The sequence below is a fragment of the Tachysurus vachellii genome, chromosome 7 (assembly GCF_030014155.1).
Source record: "Tachysurus vachellii isolate PV-2020 chromosome 7, HZAU_Pvac_v1, whole genome shotgun sequence".
In the NCBI taxonomy this organism is placed as follows: domain Eukaryota; kingdom Metazoa; phylum Chordata; class Actinopteri; order Siluriformes; family Bagridae; genus Tachysurus; species Tachysurus vachellii.
In genome coordinates this window covers 14,701,061-14,719,310 of record NC_083466.1, presented here as the reverse complement: position 1 = coordinate 14,719,310, position 18,250 = coordinate 14,701,061, and the positions used below count along the sequence as shown (strand labels likewise).

Genomic DNA, 18,250 nt, shown 5'->3' with positions numbered 1-18,250 from the left:
CTGGAGCTAAATTGTAATTGACTTTTTATTTGTTTTGTTTAGGTGAACTCAAGAAATTAAGGTTGTGGTGGTTAGAAATAAGAAAAAATAATAACACAGAAGAAAACTTTAACAAAAACAAGAATATAACAAAAAGACAATAACTAAATACATAATTAAATTTAATTAATAAAAAATAAAAAATCAATACATGAAAAAAAGAAATAATAAAATTAATAAATAAACAAATAAATAGTAATAATAATAATACAAACAAATAAATAAATAAATTGGGTCCCAGTGCCTTGGCCCTTGGTCTAGGAAGATTAAGAAAATATTATTCGCTTTGACATACATGTAGGAATTCAGACCTTTCGACAAATAAATCTATCTGTCAAGTCTATAAATAAAAAAAAGGACAATGATTTGAATCCCCAACGACTTCCTCCTTCATATAAAAATGTGCCATGTTTAACCGGAAATGACAATGATTTCATAAAAGTCTGGGCAAACCTACGAAGATGTTTAGTAATTATAAGGATTTAAAAAAAAATAAAAAATAATAACCACAAAACAACTTCATAAGACGTTCATTTTTAAAGCCTTTTTTTTTTTTAGTAATTCGGCTGAGACTTTTAGACTGTAAAAGTGGGTGTGGTTTAAGGGTCCGTTATAAAGACTCATCGCCCCTTCAGTCGGCCATTTCCCCTGCAGCTCACACTGAGGTAAGTTTATGTTCCTGTACTTTATGATTTTTATAAACGCTTTAGAATATATTTTTTTATTGTTTTTTTTTCTATAACGCTTAATTCACCCTTGTTAGTACGTTTGTTTAGTAAACCGTGAGTATTTGTCTGGTTTTGGAGGGTAAAGAGACCCAAACTGGGTCTCAGTCCTCCATTTCTCTTTTTAAACAGGATTCTTAATCCGCGTGCATCGTGCACGTGCACATGCTAATCACTTCCAGTTTGGGTTCATCATTAAAGTTAATATGATGTGACGTTATTAGGAGTGTGTATTGACTCACTTTTTTTCTTTATTAATCTGTATGCATGGCTTTGATGTTGAGCAGCATTAATGCTCCCTGCAGCCATCATGGATCTCTCAGTGATGATAACTTTCACAGACCTGTACTGAAATACTGTGATTGCAACTATTTTATCTGAAGAGAGATCTTTTTTCCTTTTACTTCTGCTAGTTAGTGTGACCACGTTTTTCTGGAGTCTCCACGTGGCGTCTCAGGCCCCTGACTAACCTTGTCTGCTTTTTATTGCAGGTTTTGTGCAGTGGATACAGTTGAGGCCAAAAGCATTGGAGGTGACGTAAAGGTTTGGGTTTTGCAAAGTTTGCTGCTTAAGCTGTTGTTCATGCACGTTGTTTCTAGATTATTGTGCAGAGTGATCAGATGGATCCCCACCAAACTTCCCTGGTTTTGACCCTGGCATAAAATAACCAGCTAACCTCCATTTCTCTAATCAGCACTACCATACTGATTGGATTTTAAGAGCAGATTGATTATTATAAAATTAGGTAAAGTTCTTCCAATCATTGTATTCTTGTTAGCAATGGTCCAAAGAGAGAACCTCAAGGACCAACTAAAATTTTGCACAAAATATAATGATTGGTGCAAAGTTATCTCAGAAGTTTCCCTTCTGACTGTTTGGGACATCGGTAAAATGTATTGTCCAGAAAAGAGCTGAAGATGTAAACTTTTAAAATGTATGAAATGCACGTCACTGTTTTCCAGTGTTCTGTAATAACATGTAGAAACTATCTTCAAACACTGAAGCAGCAAACATTGCAAAATAATATGCATCACTTCCAAAGCTCTTGGCTCTGATTGTACAGCAGCTGAACAGGTATGAATTTTTCTTTATTCTTGGCTTTAGATTGAGTGAGATTTACTGAGTTTAATATAAAAATATCTGACTCGCACTACTGTGACGATTTTTATTTTTTTTTTTTTGAATTCTCTCTTGCTGAATTCTGTTGAAGATTCACGTTTATCCTGAGTAGTAAATTACAATTTGATAAATCTCTTGGCGTCCTATGCATTATGACCAAAATTTAAAACTCTTTACAGCTTTTTTGGACTTCCTGGACCAGTTTACTGACCCAAATGGTGAGTCATTATCTATGTCTCTTAATCACAGCTAGGGTTTTTATGATGAGCTTATTGACAAGCATATGTCTGAATTTCAGTGATGCTTACTTTTAAATCTGAACCCATTACAGATTAATGAATGAAGATCGTTCATCAACAGTTCTATTAATTATTTTTTCTTTTCCTTAAACAGAGATGTTTCTCAACCTTCTCAATGGCCTGGTGTGCGTTGTGCCCATTTGTAAGTAAACTGCACATGTTTAGGTTTTCAGTGTAAGATATTTGACATGAGGTGTCTGAAATGATTAAGTGGGTTTCGACCCGTAATTTCTGGACGGCCTTTTGGTCAAATGGCATTCTAGTCACCAAAGTCTGATCAGATGCTTGTGGGAGTGTAGATCAGCATTCAGACTGAGAACCAGTCAAATTAGTCTTCTTACTTTCTTGATTATTTTCCCTTTTTCAACAGTGGCCCCAGAATCCATGTTTTTGAAAGACTTTCACTGGTGAGTATGTTCATGTTTGTTTATGCGCTACAGTCTGAAAGGATGAGTTGGGTTCTACCCGTTAATCTTGTGGACGGCATTATTGTCCCATGGCATTTAAGTCACCAAAGCACTGATCAGACTGCTTATTATTCATTGTTCTAGTGAAAGTAAGCGCTTCATCTCACCTAGATTGCCTTTGTAGATGCTGTTCAAGGCGAACACACATCAGTGATCATGGCTTCGACCGGTGGTAAGTCTTCTACATTAGCTTCTCTAGTTTTGTTGGTTCTATCTCAGTGATGTGGCATTTTTATTCTTAGCTCAGTTTGAATTCATGTGAGAACATATGAAATATCTGAGAGATTATGATGCAAGTGTTTTGTCGCTTGTCTTGGATGAATTTATCTAATTCTTTCCTTTATTTTTAAGATGTGTTCCCTGAAACACTGAGGGTGTTTTCAGATTGGAGGTAAGGAGACATTCTAGTTTAATTAGTATCAAAGGTTGCTTGTGGTTTTGTTTTTTGTAACTGTTTTATTTACTGCTGCAAAGGCCATGATCTTGCATTACTGCAATCTGAAAGTGTTTGGGTTGATCAGTATTTTGTAATGGTAGAGATTTAAATATCTAAGACTATTTGTAGGACTAAATATCCTAATTAATATGTAGGTGTAACTTTGTACCCATAAAATGGTAGATGAACTACATGAAATGTTTTTCTTTTTAAAGTGATCATGTTGATTGTGTTTCTTTATTTTAAAAAAATCCTTTATTCTACAGATTTCATCGCTTTGAATCTCTAATCAGCGTTTCATGCCAAATCTTGTGCCCTGATGGTAAATATAAAATTATTATTATATTTTTGGGCCTGGTCTCTGTGATGAAGATAAACTAGCTCACTTTGACCCGATGTGAAAAGTTACGAACAACTGAGAGATCTGTTTCTCTCTCTTTCTCTACCTGTCTGGCCTGATCCGTCCTTAATCCATTTGTTTATTTTTACAGGGTTTCTATTTTAAAACAGAACTGGATGATCTATTGTGGTTTTCAGGTATGTTACTGTTGCTTTTTCTGTGGGTGTTAAATGTTCTGCATCTTATGATGATTTACTTTGGAATCTCGTTCGTCTGAACTCCTGTTGAGAACTTTTTAATACTGATGATGCTTGAAACTGTTACTAGTTCTCTTATGACCAGAAAAATGCAGAAACTGACTTTTTTTTTTTTTTAAAGGGTTATCCTGGCAGTTTGTCTTACACAGGTGAGTGCTTTTTATTTTGTATAACATAAGTTGAGTTAACTTTTAGTATTGAGCAGTTGCTGGTTCTAATGATGAAGCTTGCACATGTCTTACGCACTGTTAATGCCAGAACCTGAAAAGGTGAACCCACTGGTGTTTCCAATGCAAAAAGGGGATAATTTGTTGGGGTTACCAACTGTCTGATGGCCCAGCTGATTAGTTTATGCTCTTCAAGAGCTTCATTTCATGTCTCATGCTTTGCCCATTTTTGTTTCAGCTGAAGGTCTGGGTGAACTAGGCACTGTTTGAGAGGAAACCTTTCCTTGATCAGGTAGGTGTCCAGGTCAAGAAACACAACCGGAAGATATGATGTAGTGATACCGCCCCAGTCTGACTTTAATCTGACTGATTGGTAACTCTCTGATCTACCTGCTTAAAATTTCTCAAGAATCATCCAGGGTCACTTCATACACCTGAGCTGGAGTCCACAATCACAGGATTTCATTGTTTACTTGTACCAGGATTGTATCAGTTTGATCAACAGGGATGTCTTGTCTTTTCCTTTAGGATGTACTACAAAGATCCTGGAGTGCTGCCCTAGACAAGGTTAGTGTGTGTGGTGTTTAGATTTGTTCCAACACCTGTGAAATGATGACTTTATTACCGCCCCAGTCTGATTATGTACTGAGTGACTGGTACCTCTCTGATCGTCTCTGCAATAGATGTGTAGTTGCATGTCTTTGGATTTCTCTAAATGCTTATTTTTATTTTTCCCCTGCAGGTCCTCTCTAAATAGAACTGAGCAACTTGGTGAGTTGTAATGAATCCTGTTAAGCTGCTTTTAATAAGTAAATAGTGATTGTGCCAGTGTGATTAATCTGATGTAATCCTGTTTATGAACATGTTTTAATAGCCAACCTTTTTTAAATATTAATGAAGTTTCTCTTGAAGGTGCTGTGGAGGTCATGGACATGAAGTTATGCCTACAAATGCTGTCAGAACTTAATAAAGCTCTTGAGTGAATTCTTTTGTGTTGTGAGCTTCATTTGATCTCTTACACTAATGTAGATCTTCATTTTAAAATAGGAAATAGACTTCTCTACATTCACATTGGTGGTAACGTGCGAAAATACTGTTGAGCTGAAGTCATTCAAGAATAAAACCGTTTCAGGGCTGTAAACAAACCTCACTATATTCCTGCTGCTCATGGGATAATGAGTAGGTACTGGAATGTTAAGGAGTGATATCTTTTGCTCACACTTGGTGAATCGGTGATGACACTTGAGTGCAATCATATTTAATTTTTTTTTTTTTTGCCTTGGAGCTGGATTCACATAACTGAAAAGGAGGTGGTAAATCTAGTAAATGGCTGTGGCCTTGCCAGTTCACCACTGGATTTTTAAACTTGGGGAAAAATTGCCTTGTCACATGCAGAGTGTGAGGGTGAGCTGTATGTAATGGGCACAAATTTAACACTGTTGGTGTTACTTTTTGAAATTTGCAGTTGATTTTAATATAGCTGCATGTGCTAGTTTTAGTTATTCTGATAAATACATTTGTCTACATATTTAGTTTGTGTATACAGCACTAGTTGTTCCATTGTGGAAGATGAATAAATGTCTGCTTTTCATTTAAAATCCCTTGATACACATCCAAATCTTTCTAGATTCAGCTCTAGCCCCCCCAACTGCTCTAGAGCTCCCTTTTTCTAGACCCCCCCGTGGTTTTTTTTTTGGGTCCCTGGATCCCCTTCTCTGGACCTGGAAAAGGGATCTAGGAGAGAGGGAAGGGGGGGGGGGGAGCTCTAGAAAAGAGATCATGATCTTTCTGGACCGATCTGAATATAGATCTATATATAAATAAAAAAGCTACTTGGGAGTGTTCCAAAAATTTATTTTGAAATGATAAACATACAAGTACACCTGAAAGCTTATGAACAGCAAACTTTGTCCTTCTGCAACAGTTTAAGCATTAACTGCTGTAAACATGACTATTTCAACATAAATACTGAAAAGCACAATTTGAAAACTCAATTTGATTTCTGAATGTGATAGATGCTCAACTTCATGTGGGTTAGAGGCACCAAAGGGGTTGCACTGTTAATCAAAAAGAAATCTATTAACATGCAAACCATAGTGCACAAGTTATGACCACAGAAATTGACACTTTCTATAGTTATATAGTGAACGGGGCTGTTTTTTCAGTCTGCTGTAAAAATCCGAGCTGCAATGTCATCCAGGAGCCAGTCTACACCTGTCAGGAGGTTCGCTCCAGTCACTGCACTGCAGCCAACTATACACCAGTGATGTGTCTTAATCTCATCCAGAGCCAGCGTCTGTCAAAGCAATAAGTGTTATTCAGATGAGTTTTTCTTTTATACAAAAAAGTCAGTGTGTTTGACAGGCAATATGTTTAAAATAATGTGTGAATATATATATTTATATTCTCTCACACAATATATATACATGTAGGAATGGAAGAACAGCTAATCTAGATGAATGACAAATATGGTTTCAATAAAACATTGTCTGAATCCCTTCATCACAGCAATTAAGTGTCCAATATTATCTGCATATGGCCGGTACAGATGAAGGGTTTCATTCAAATCAAGCAAAAGCAACATCTGATTCCATCTGCTTAATAAGCTGATTTTGTTTTTTATATACAATATGCAAATGTGGTTTCTGCTTGGTTGGAAAGAAAACCTGCACTCACACCGGCCCTTTCTAAATAAGACTGGAGATTGCTAATTTAGGCCAGACTAACCTGAGGAGTGCAGTGTCTACTACTGAATTACTGCAATCCTATTTAAAAATAAAATAAACGAAGAAATACTGACCTCTCTGATGGCGTCCTTAGACAAAGCACCAGGCAAATCCTGTTTGTTGGCAAACACTAGGAGTGTGGCTCCTGCAAGTCTCTGTTAATAGAAATTAATAAAGTATAGAGAATAGAAGGTAAACAAGCAGACAACTGTGCTTGTGAACGCAGTTAAAAAAAATGTTTGGAACAAATGGGTTAATTTTCTCACCTCCTCCAGTAAAAGTGCACTGAGTTCCTTCCTACAGTCCTCCAGTCTCAGTCTGTCTGCACTGTCCACCACCCACACCAGTCCATCTGTGCTCTCAAAATAATTCCTCCAGTACGACCGCAGTGACTTCTGACCCCCCACATCCCAGATGTTCAACTTGAACCTATTTTCATGTGGGGAATAAAACAAAACCCCAAAAAGATCCATTAAGGTCAATTTCTCAAGAGTATAACAAGTGCTTTAAAAGAAAAAGTCCATACTGGAGCACATTATATACACTGACCAAGCACTTTATAAGGAACACGTGTGCACCTACATTCAGTAGACATGCATTGCATTGTGTACAATCTATATAACTGTGGTGAGCAGAAAGCATCTCAGAATGTCAGACCCTGAACAGAAACAGGCTGCAGAAGGCACAGTGGGCAAGTTGAAGATTAGAAAACTGTAGCCTGGTATAATGAATCTTAATTTCTGCCAAGGCACACAGATGGTAGAGTCAGAACTTGTTGTGAATTCATGGACCTGCCTTATATCAACAGCCCAGGCTGGTGGAGGTGTAGTAGAGTGGGGTCTGTTCCGATCTATCATCACTTGAACACTACAGACTATTTGAATCTTGTTGCTGATTATGTGCATCACTTCATGGCCACAATTGACCATCTTCTAATGACTACTTCAAGCATAATAAAGGCACCATTTCATGAAGAAAAAGTCGTCTCAGTGTTCCTTTGTGGTCTTCTCAGTAACCAGATCAGAATCCAATAGAACACTTTTGGGATGTGGCAGATCTGGGATTTGGGATGTGATAAATTTGCAGGAATTGTGTGATGTATGCATGTCAACATGGAACAGAATCCCAAATGGATCTTTCCAAAATCTTATGGAGTTCATGCCATGAAAAACCAAGGCTGTTTTGAGAGCAAAGGAAGACACTACCCAGTATTCACACGGTAATAAAGTGCTCAGTGCGCTTTTTCCAGTGACATTCATTTTAATGAGATGTGTAGAAGTAGTAAAGTCAGCAAACATTACTCCACAAAGCAATGTATCTACATGATGCTGTTGCAGCAGGGACTTGACTTGACTTGTCGGCAATCTGCAAGGTGACAAACACAATGCTGCAGACAGAGATATTAGCATGACAGTTGAAGCTTTGGAACTGTTTATGCAGACTGTGCAGATGTGGAGGATAGTGGATAGATTAAAGAAATGCTGCAGTGTATCAGCAGTTAGTCAAACAGCACTGTGGAAAACCATAAACCAACAGGGTTAGGGTTTGGGCAATAAATATAAAGACTGCATTTATTGATCTTCAGTAACAACATTATTGTCAGGTGGGCCCAGAGTCTATCCCAGGAAAATCCAGGTAAGGTAGGAACACACCCTAGAAAGGATTTTAGTCCATCACAAGACACAATGCACACACTCCTTCACCCCTAAGGGAATTTAGCATAACCAATCCACCTTCTGCCATCTTTTTGGAAAGTGGAAGGAAATCTATATGGACACAGGCTGCAGCCGTGATACTTCACACAGACAGTAACGTGAGCTCAGGATCAACCCAGAGACCCTGGAATTGTGAGATGGCAAAGCTACCATTGAAGACAAAGAATTTACATGCAAATTGATCATGGTGAAGTTTTCCTTTATGTAATGAGGGAACAAGATATTGCATTTGGAAACATGCCATGTTTAGTAGTTTTAGCAGACATACCAGCATAGGTCTGTATGGGTCTTGTTGCATGTAGCTTGGACTGTGTAGATTGAAACATTTGCTTCTGAATGTATTAAATTTAGTGTTTCTGTTGATCATGTTTCATAGTTTCTTTTTCTGTCTATTAATGTGTCCATTGTATTCCATGTCTACCAACTAGGGTCTCTATGTTTTTGCATTCAGGTACTTCTTTAACAGTAAAGTCAAATCAATTTCACTACTCCTGATTACCAGACTGATTTTTATATACATTATGTGGATGTTATTATATATAATAGGGTATATTATAAGGTGTTGGACTACTGATTGGAAGGTCATGAGTTTGAATCCCAGGTCCACCAAGCTGCCACTGCTGGGCCCCTGAACAAAGCTCTTTAACCCTCAATTGCTCAGTTGTATAAAATGAGATAAAAATGTAAGTCGCTCTGGATAAGTGTGTCTGCTAAATGATGTAAATGTAAATGATATAAATAGTACAATCTAGTACTTATTTTAATAGACAATAAGCATTATAAATGACGATTTGCGATTTTACTTCAAATGACATTTCATGGACTTTTTGACTGTCTTGTTTGTCCTGTCCCCTGCACTGTCTTGTTTGTCCTGTCCTGCACTGTCTTGTTTGTCCTGTCCTGCACTGTCTTGTTTGTCCTGTCCTGCACTGTCTTGTTTGTCCTGTCCTGCACTGTCTTGTTTGTCCTGTCCTGCACTGTCTTGTTTGTCCTGTCCTGCACTGTCTTGTTTGTCCTGTCCTGCACTGTTTGCACTAGGTTGCACAGATGCACTTTATGTATCTAGGACTTACTTACTAAGTCCTTATAGCTCTGTCTTTGTTCTATGTAGCACCATGATCCTGGAGAAACCTTGTCTCACTTCACTGTGTGCTGCAACAGCTTTATATGGATGAAATGACAATAAAAGCTTCTTGACTTGACTCTTAGCTGAATCTAGGGCTCAGTTCACAAACATTTCACAAGATTTCAAATCAATTACACACTTCATCTCAGCCTAGTGGTTAAAGGTGTTGGATTACTGACCAGAAGGTCATGAGTTCGAATCCCAGGTCCACCAAGATGCCACTGCTCGGGTCCCTTAACAAGGCCCTTTAAACCCCTTAATTGCTCTGTTGTAGAAATTCTACGTCACTCTGGATAAAAGTGTGTCTGTATTTCCAACAAGCCTCTACATACTCACCCTTTGTGCTCTAGTGTCTTTATGTTGAATCCTAACGTGGGAGAGATTGTGCTGATATCTTCGCCATTAAATTTCTTCAGTATTGTTGTTTTTCCTGCATTGTCCAGGCCACTAATCCAGTGGTTAAGGAAGCAGAGATGAGCAGGGTTTCAGCTGAACAACAACAACAACAACAACAACAACAACAACAACAACAACAACAACAACAACATGAATTACAGATAATAAAGGATACAGCATCAGTAGCCTCATCTCTCTCTCCTTATGTTTCAGCTTCTTTAGTATCGTCAGTAAACCCATTATGACACAAAACGATAAAAGATACCATACACTTGAAATCTCTACACTAACACAGATACAGTTGTTGTTTTAAAAGAAGCATCACTGTTTCACGACACAGCCTCGTTCTTCAAACCCGGAAGTGTTGCTGCTGGTGACGGCAACGTTCTCGAATTGTTGGTCACACAAACCACGACTGATTGGTCGTGCGATGTAGGTCTCGCCCAATGTCTCGAGTGGACCAATCAGAGCTGGTCTTTAGGGCGTGTCTAAATACGGGATTGGTCCAAATCACAGTCAAGAACAGAAAGACTTCCGCACTGTCGCAGCATGTTCAGACTTTTGACTCAACACCGCCACCTGGAGGCGCTCAGAGCTTCAGCAGACTTAGTTGGGTTTTTTTTGTCAGTATTCTGTAATCAGACTTCACCTGAGATCACAGTGGAGTTATCAATTATTTCCAAGAGACTTTTATAATTTTTTATTCATAAACAGCGACACTATGTGTCTATTTGTTTATTTTTCTCTCCCCTATCCTTTTTTATATTTTATTTCAGTTTTTATTCTGTTATAATTTAATTTTAACTTCCATTTTTTTAATAGTTTTATTTCGACTCTTTTTTGTCACTGTGTATCATTGTCTATGTGGCAAATCATACAATTTGAATTTGATTTTTTTTTTCATTAATGTTTACTGAAAAAAATACAGAATGCATAAAACCAGGCGATACCTTTTTAATGTAGATCTTTGATTTCTTTGAATTTATTTAGCCTGGACATGAAAAGTCTATAAAAATAGTCAAAGTGTCTGAAAAGTGCATGAAGGTTAAAGTCTGATTATGACCCTCAAGAAGAAGGTGTGCAGAACATCCTAATACCTCTAATGCATCTGACCAAATGCACATTATCATCTAGTGCTTGCTAATGTTATGAACAGCTGCTCTCCACTGCTTCTCTCTTTCTACCTGTCCCGAGGCATCCAGAAATTGTGATGAAAAATCCAGAAAAATTAAGATTTTGGACCTCCACTGAGATGAGGCCGACCCTGTGAGGATCCTGAGGCATCTAGAGATTTACCAGCTCTACGTATACTAAAGAGGAGATGCCAACTCCATGTGGTCTTTGAGGACAAAAACCTCCTCATCAATACAACATTTATCGGACTGTATATTTATAATCACACCCTCCAGTGTCACCCACATGAGGATGAGGTTCCCCTTTGAGTCTGGTTCCTCTCAAGGTTTCTTCCTTTACCAATCAAGGGAGTTTTTCCTCACCACTGCAGCCTGAGTCACCTCAGACTTGCTAATTGAGGATAAATACAAACACATTTAAATATATTTAATATTAATCTTGAATTTTGTATTCTATTAATCTTTATATTATTCTTTATATTAACCTTTTGTTCTATGTTCTCTAAAGCTGTTTTGAGACAATGTCAATTGTAAAAAGCGCTATACAAATAAATTTGAATTGAAATTTGAATAGATCATCCCACAAATGAATGGACCTTTTGGAGTCTCTCTTCCCTCATCATTTACACCACATGCTGCATCTGCAAAGCCAACAGCATTGTGGATGACCCCACACACCCCTCACACACACACTTCACCCTACTGCTGTCTGGAAAAAGGTACCGAAGCAATCAGGCCTTCACGACCAGACTGTGTAACAGTTTCTTTCCACAAGCCATCAGACTCCTTAATAACTGAACTGTACTGAGCACAACACACATATGCACATCAACAGTATGGACTACACAGATTTACACTAAATACACACACTTCCAATATATATCCATCAACCTGTTTACATGCTGTTTTTTGCACACTTTTTTGCTATTTGCACATTCTGATTGATTGCTGTTTTGCACAACCCTGTACAATATCTCAGGTCACTGCTGCTATAACACTGTGTTCATTCCAGTATTTCTGCACACGTAATATTGTCGGAACATACACTATTTACACTGTTCGGCACTGTTTCTATTTATTTTCTTTTGTGTATTGTCTTTTTTGTATTGTCCTGTAATTTTTTGTTTGCACTGTCTTTTGTCCTGCACTGTCTTGTCTGTCTTGTTTGTCTTTTCCTGCACTGTCTTGTTTGTCTTGTCCTGCACTGTTTGCACCAGGTTGCACAGATGCACTTTATGTATCTAGACTACTTATTAAGTCCTTATAGCTCTGTCTTTGTTTTATGTAGCACCATGATTCTGGAGAACCGTTGTCTCATTTCACTGTGTGCTGCGACAGCTTTATATGGTTGAAAAGACAATAAAATCTTCTTGACTTGACTTGACTTGACTTGACTTGAAATCCCATTGCAATGGTTTCTCTTTCTGAATTCTTGAAAATGGCAGCTTTTTAATACAGGACCCTTGAAAACCATGGGTCCCAGTCTTACTCAAGCAGTGATGTCTCTGACCAGACAAACTACCAAGAACAGCAGGAATGTTCAGAGATGACTTTTGGTTGCTGGCTACTCCATAAAACATAGTTCGCTGGCAAAAAAATACATCAAAAGATCAAAATCTGGCACCTCATCTTTACAAGTTACATCTTGTTAAGATCTGAAGGAGCACTTGGATCTTCAGATGGCTTAACAAGAGTATTGGGATATTCATGAGTTCATGGCATTGTATTTACCTTCTACCAATTTCAACACTTTACAGCTGTTTGCTTCCCTCCTACTATGTGGTCCCATACTGTAATTTAATTCATCCGATTTCCCAATAAATTGGGAATTCGGCTGAAATTCACTATTTTATAATTCTATTTCATAATGACTGAAACGCAGCCCCTTTAAGACTACACATTAGACTACACATTAGACTACACGTTAGACTACACGTTAGACTGCACGTTAGACTGCACGTTAGACTACACATTAGACTACACATTAGACTGCACGTTAGACTACACATTAGACTACACATTAGACTACACATTAGACTACACGTTAGACTACACGTTAGACTACACGTTAGACTACACATTAGACTACACATTAGACTACACGTTAGACTGCACGTTAGACTGCACGTTAGACTACACGTTAACCAGCAGCCACTTACACGTTGTTACATGTTACATGTACAAACACCATAATCATGAGTTAAAGACAACTGCTGTGATATGATTTTGATATATTTACATGTAAAATGATCACTCAGAGAGACAGTTAGAAATGACAGAAGGTGTTTCTTATTTTTCTCTCACACAGAGCAAGACTTCTATCAATTAAATTCTATTTGTATTGTGTATTATAACAGTGCACATGATGGGTTTTCAGTATTTCCAGCTGTCTTCTAAGGATAAAGGTTGCAAGTTTTGTCACGTTCCTAAAACAGCAACAATGGTTCTATGCATTTTTTTTTAATATATTTAAAAAGAATAGTCTAAGTATAGAATCTGTGCCAATCGTAGGCTTAGAAATGTATAAATTGTGTATTACGTAAATAGTGAATAATAAATAATAATAATAATAATAATAACAATAAAATAATTAAAATATTATAATAAAATGTAAAAAGTATAAAATAAATGAAAAGTAAAATATTAAAATAATAAAAAGTATAAAATGTAAATAGTGAACAATAAAGTGAAATAAGTAAGTAAAGTGAAAACTTTTTCTTTAGAAGTTTGCTACATAAACATCATCATCATCGTCGTCCCATCAGCCGCCTTCACCTTTTGGATCAACGCCAAGAAATTTCGATGTAATTTCATCATCACCGAAAATATAATGTGTATGTAAATGTACCGTCGTGCCCTGGAAACCCAGACCATGAGTCACTATACGTAGGTTTTTAAACAGTGAATAAAACTTCCATATGTGCTTTCTGATTCAGGATTGTTCATAATCAGTCGGGAATTTCCACCAAGGGACCTGGAATGATCCCAGATGTTATGGTGATGCAAGCAGGAAAAATGACTCAGTCCTTCCAATCTCAGCACTGAATAATAGACCTTTTCTTAAATAATAGAACTTAAATATGAAATATCCGTGTATTATGTGGTCAGATGTGTAAGTGGACACGGAATTCACTACCATCTAGTGATAAACAGGATTAAAGAAGAAGACATTTACATTTATAGAGTTTATTTGAGCTCTATGTTTAGTTTAACACCCCCATGTGCTGGAGTTTGGAGTTTACAGTAAACCACCATGTAGCTTCCTCTCACACTACACTGTTTTCCCGGACAGATGGTTAACAATCTTGCCTTTCAAGACTGACTGTAGCTTATAATGTATTAGTTAAAACCACTACTTTTGCACCGACAAAGCAAAGATTATATTTCGTGGAAATGTATTATTATAAATCTGCTCAACAAGGTGTGATATAACGTTGTCCATTTCTGTTATTTTCTCTATTCGGATTAGCAGGAAAATGGCAACTGTATTTTTCTTTGTGTCTGGGTTGATATGTCTTGTACCTTTAGTATGTATTTTGGGAATGGGAACGTGACTATAATGTGGCAAAGTTTTCAGGTACTGAACCTTCAGTAGAGCTTTAGATGTACACGACACGCACCTCTGGAGCACGCACAGCTGGATCACGCACAGCTGGATCACGCACTGCTGGATCACGCACTGCTGGAACCAAATTCCTCCACACTTTTCCAATAAACCCGAATCTGCTTCCGAGTTTGAAAAGATAGCCTACTGGGGCGACTGGGGCAGTTTTAATATTGTACTGTGTTTTGCTGAGAGCGTATGAGACTGAGGCATGTGTGTGGGTGGTAAGTGGAGTATTTGTGTGTATGTGTGTGTGTGTGTGTGTGTGTGTGTGTGGGTGTGTGTGTGTGTGTGAATAAGCACATCAGAGCGGGAAGGGTGAAATATACGGGAAGAGCGTCCTGGCGCAATGTGCCCCGACTTCCGCTCTCCACCTCCGCGAACGCGCCCGTTTCAAATAATGTGAAAGCGAAAGCGGCCGAACTTCAAGCTGTCACTATATAATAAACCAAGACAGAGATCACATCAGTTTAGCTTAGTCAGGCCAATGTCCTTCCGCACAGTTACATCAGTTAAAGCCCACTCTTTTTCTTAGAAAGACAAGAACATCAGTATTTAAAGGGTTCAACAGATTGGAGCTTCACTTTTCTTCACTGGACTGAGGAACATGGAAACGTCCTATAAATAACTTGGTTTTTTAAAAGCCTGGAGACGGAACAGTTCTCTCGAGATGCCATTTGCACTCATGGAAAAGGCAGATGAAGAAACAAGCTCTTTCTCTGGAAGTGATTCTCAGAGTCCACAGAACTGGGTAATGCTTTATTTACATGTATGAAGTGTAATCTTTCTATTATAATAATAAATATCATGAATGTAATTATGAATGAATAGATTGTGTATATACGTGTATATCATATATATTTGTGTGTGTGTGTATGGTCAATTGTTCAGGGCAGAGATCAGGCAGGAGGGAGGGTTTGTCAGCGCCGACAGAGGAACAGAGATGCAGCTCGGAAGAGTCGCAAAAAACAGACAGAGAGGGCAGATGTGCTCCATGAAGTCAGTACACTTTTTCCATGCATGATCATTTTACCTTATCCTGCTACCTTATTAATATAACCACAAAAATTGTTTGCCCATGTCTGTCCAGCATATCAATAATGCACATCTTTTTGCCCAACAAACACCTTTTAAGACATGATCATTTATTGGAGATTAGAAAGGGCTCTTCAAGGGTACTTCGAGGATTTGAACTCTTAACCCGTCAACTTCTAATTTCTATCCTTTCTGTACACACTGAAGAGCACACTGTACATTTATTTGACCTGGAAAAATGAAGTACTTTTAAGTATGTGGTTGTATATTATACTTAGCATCGGTGCACAGGAGTGAGGTTACTATATACAGTAGAGTTTACAGTATAACTTGCAGAAAATGTGTGTTCGCTTGAAAAACTTTTAATTTCTTATGTCTTTTTATAGTGTGTGTGTGTGTGTGTGTGTGTGTGTGAGTGTGTGTCTGTGTACGTGTGTGTGTGTGTGTGTGTGTGTGTGTGAGATAATATGCTTGCCCAGGCAGGCATTTCTTGGAAACACAGTCTGTTAAGAGAACAGTTATAGGTCAGATTCCTTAGCCACTTTGTCACTTATGTCTCATTCAAGCATTGCTACAATGGTTAGTTGTAACCCTTTTGAGAAACACAGTGTGTACTTTATTTTTAATGCTTAATTTAATTCTCATTTCTTTTTTTGGCAATTTTTTAGGCTTTTTTTTTCTTTTATTTACTTCAACACTAAGTCTGTCTTAGTATTGAACACTAAGTTTCACTTTCTCTTTCTCTTATGAAACTGTACAAACTTTGGACTTTCCCTTGTGGTTGACCTTGCTATTATGCCTCCTTATGTTTACAGTAGCATTAACCACTAGACAAAATGTGTACTTTACACATAGTAAAACCCATACTAAAGGTTTATTACATATTCTTGCTGGGGTAGATTTGAAATTTCATTATAGAATCCTAAGACAGGATTCTTCTGTCAGAGTGGAATTCAGGCTGGACAGATTTAAGAAACTAAGAAGCAGTAGTGAAAGGAGGAATTTTTTTCATAGTTTATTGCAATTTTGCATTTTGGCTCAAAGGCAGATAATAAACTGTATTATTAATTATAACAAAAATACAGTTATAGCTACAAAATACTGGATTGTGGCCATAACCTGTATTATTTATAAAACAAAAATCCATTAATAACAATGAAAACATACAGAATTTGTGCATTTTGCACACTGAAATATATATTGCATAATTGAACTTACATATTGCATAATTTAAGTGGCCACTTTAATAGGTACTCATTCATGCAACTATACAGTCACAGTAAGTGCAATGCATAAGATCATGAATATGCAGGTTGAGAGATTCTGTTAATATTCACATCATACATCAGAATGAGGAAAATGTGACCACAGTGAATGATTGTGGCATGGATGTTGGTGCCAGACAGGCTGATTTAAGTATTCTAGAAACTTGAACAGAAACAACCCCCATTCTTTAGGTGTGCCTGTACAAACTGTAGCCTCAGTATATAAATTCCTGTTCCTGGCTGACAGTACTGGAGCTCAATGAGATCTTTATGAGATGATATCAAGGAGATCAGCAGTTTCTAAATGTTTAAACTGGCCTGTCTAGCACCAAAAACCTGGCCACAGTTAGATTAATTTTCCTTATTTGATGTAAACATGTGGTATGAATATGTGCATGATTTTATGCATTGCACTGCTACCACATGATTGGCTGATTGGATAATATCCTTAAAGAGAAACCTTATTATGTTCCTATTAAAGTGTCTGGTGAGGTTATTCAAATATTTTGTAAGATATAAGATAATGTACAGTGTTTGTTTTAACACATTAGAACTCAGTTCTTGCTTTTTCTAAACAGGAAATGCAAACTCTGGAACAGGCCAACGCTAACTTATTGAAAGAGATTTCTGAACTGGAGAAGGAAATGCAGTGCTACACTACAGCCTTAAAAGAACATGAACCACACTGTACACTATCATGTTGGTCTGGACCTTCCATACCGCACATGTCTACCTCAAACTCGCACCAGTTCTTTAATAACCCGAAGACTGGTGAAGAGCCTGCTTTTCCAACACATGATCCAGCTGCACCGGACGTCTCGCTTGCTGAGCTCCTGAACAGGACTGACTGGGTGCCATGGGACTTTGACATAAGATTACCACCATTTTGAAAAAAAAAAGGAAAATGTTCTTTCTTCTAACACCTCTGTCCAGCTTTCACATTGCTAATGGGTGATAGTCTTTAGAAGTCTGTGGGGTTGTACTAAGATATATTATTAAAATTCAAATTAATGTTTAGATTTGATAAATACAGTCTGTTTTTCAGTGTAGTATGTAATGACCTGAATGAAAAATGTGTACACCATAATGATTTCACTTGTCTACAAACCATTTGCTGCTAATTTGTGTGAAAAAAGGAACATTAACACAAAATGTGTGTTGATTTGTATATTTGCATTCCAGTTTATATATGCATATATAAATATATAGTGTATGTGTGTGTGTGTGTGTGTGTGTGTGTGATTCCAATGCAAATATAATCTTCAAATGTAATCACTGAATGTAGCCTGAATGATGAGTTTGTATTTATAAGTAAAATATTTGTCATATAAACAGTTTGTCCAATTTCTTGTGTCTATGTCAAATGCAAACGTGTGTAGTGTTTATCAAGTGTGCATTGTT

The 18,250-nt window shown here is 37.4% G+C and overlaps 2 protein-coding genes, 1 long non-coding RNA gene and 5 other non-coding genes across 8 annotated transcripts; 7 read left to right on the top strand and 1 right to left on the bottom strand.

Annotated features, from left to right (window-relative positions):
- Positions 1 to 613: 613 nt before the first annotated feature.
- Positions 614 to 4,833, top strand: LOC132848637 (uncharacterized). The gene is made up of 14 exons (XR_009648752.1): positions 614 to 704; positions 1,256 to 1,838; positions 2,063 to 2,101; positions 2,277 to 2,324; positions 2,553 to 2,589; positions 2,774 to 2,821; positions 3,001 to 3,040; positions 3,352 to 3,407; positions 3,577 to 3,622; positions 3,804 to 3,831; positions 4,088 to 4,141; positions 4,378 to 4,416; positions 4,592 to 4,620; positions 4,762 to 4,833. It is a non-coding gene; the product is annotated as an uncharacterized LOC132848637 (long non-coding RNA).
- LOC132849311 (small nucleolar RNA SNORD29) lies at positions 3,444 to 3,509 on the top strand. The gene has a single exon (XR_009648854.1). It is a non-coding gene; the product is annotated as a small nucleolar RNA SNORD29 (small nucleolar RNA).
- Positions 3,666 to 3,735, top strand: LOC132849312 (small nucleolar RNA SNORD30). Its single transcript, XR_009648855.1, has one exon. It is a non-coding gene; the product is annotated as a small nucleolar RNA SNORD30 (small nucleolar RNA).
- LOC132849315 (small nucleolar RNA SNORD22) lies at positions 3,895 to 4,019 on the top strand. Its single transcript, XR_009648858.1, has one exon. It is a non-coding gene; the product is annotated as a small nucleolar RNA SNORD22 (small nucleolar RNA).
- On the top strand, positions 4,172 to 4,238 carry LOC132849314 (small nucleolar RNA SNORD31). The gene has a single exon (XR_009648857.1). It is a non-coding gene; the product is annotated as a small nucleolar RNA SNORD31 (small nucleolar RNA).
- Positions 4,452 to 4,523, top strand: LOC132849313 (small nucleolar RNA SNORD31). Its single transcript, XR_009648856.1, has one exon. It is a non-coding gene; the product is annotated as a small nucleolar RNA SNORD31 (small nucleolar RNA).
- An 849-nt stretch (positions 4,834 to 5,682) lies between the features above and the next one.
- arl2 (ADP-ribosylation factor-like 2) lies at positions 5,683 to 10,188 on the bottom strand. The gene is made up of 5 exons (XM_060874532.1): positions 9,988 to 10,188; positions 9,753 to 9,863; positions 6,842 to 7,004; positions 6,650 to 6,730; positions 5,683 to 6,145 (listed from the first exon to the last, which is right to left on the bottom strand). Exons 1-5 carry the CDS (start codon positions 10,050 to 10,052, stop codon positions 6,011 to 6,013), a joined length of 555 nt encoding a protein of 184 aa, XP_060730515.1. The 5' UTR covers positions 10,053 to 10,188; the 3' UTR covers positions 5,683 to 6,010.
- A 4,668-nt stretch (positions 10,189 to 14,856) lies between these two features.
- On the top strand, positions 14,857 to 18,181 carry batf2 (basic leucine zipper ATF-like transcription factor 2). Its single transcript, XM_060874531.1, has 3 exons — positions 14,857 to 15,300; positions 15,441 to 15,548; positions 17,428 to 18,181. The coding sequence occupies exons 1-3, from the start codon at positions 15,220 to 15,222 to the stop codon at positions 17,737 to 17,739; spliced, it is 501 nt and encodes a 166-aa protein (XP_060730514.1). The 5' UTR covers positions 14,857 to 15,219; the 3' UTR covers positions 17,740 to 18,181.
- Positions 18,182 to 18,250: the final 69 nt, after the last annotated feature.

What these genes read in the sequence shown, in the direction of transcription:
- batf2 (XM_060874531.1), top strand. Translation starts at nt 15,220, where the DNA reads ATGCCATTTGCACTCATGGAAAAGGCAGATGAAGAAACAAGCTCTTTC. An exon ending in CTCAGAGTCCACAGAACTGG is followed by an intron (nt 15,301 to 15,440) that starts GTAATGCTTTAT and finishes TCAATTGTTCAG; the next exon opens with GGCAGAGATCAGGCAGGAGG. An exon ending in GGGCAGATGTGCTCCATGAA is followed by an intron (nt 15,549 to 17,427) that starts GTCAGTACACTT and finishes TTTTCTAAACAG; the next exon opens with GAAATGCAAACTCTGGAACA.
- arl2 (XM_060874532.1), bottom strand. Translation starts at nt 10,052, where the DNA reads ATGGGTTTACTGACGATACTAAAGAAGCTGAAACATAAGGAGAGAGAG. An exon ending in AAGACACTAGAGCACAAAGG is followed by an intron (nt 7,005 to 9,752) that starts GTGAGTATGTAG and finishes ACATGAAAATAG; the next exon opens with GTTCAAGTTGAACATCTGGG. An exon ending in GTGCACTTTTACTGGAGGAG is followed by an intron (nt 6,731 to 6,841) that starts GTGAGAAAATTA and finishes TTCTATTAACAG; the next exon opens with AGACTTGCAGGAGCCACACT.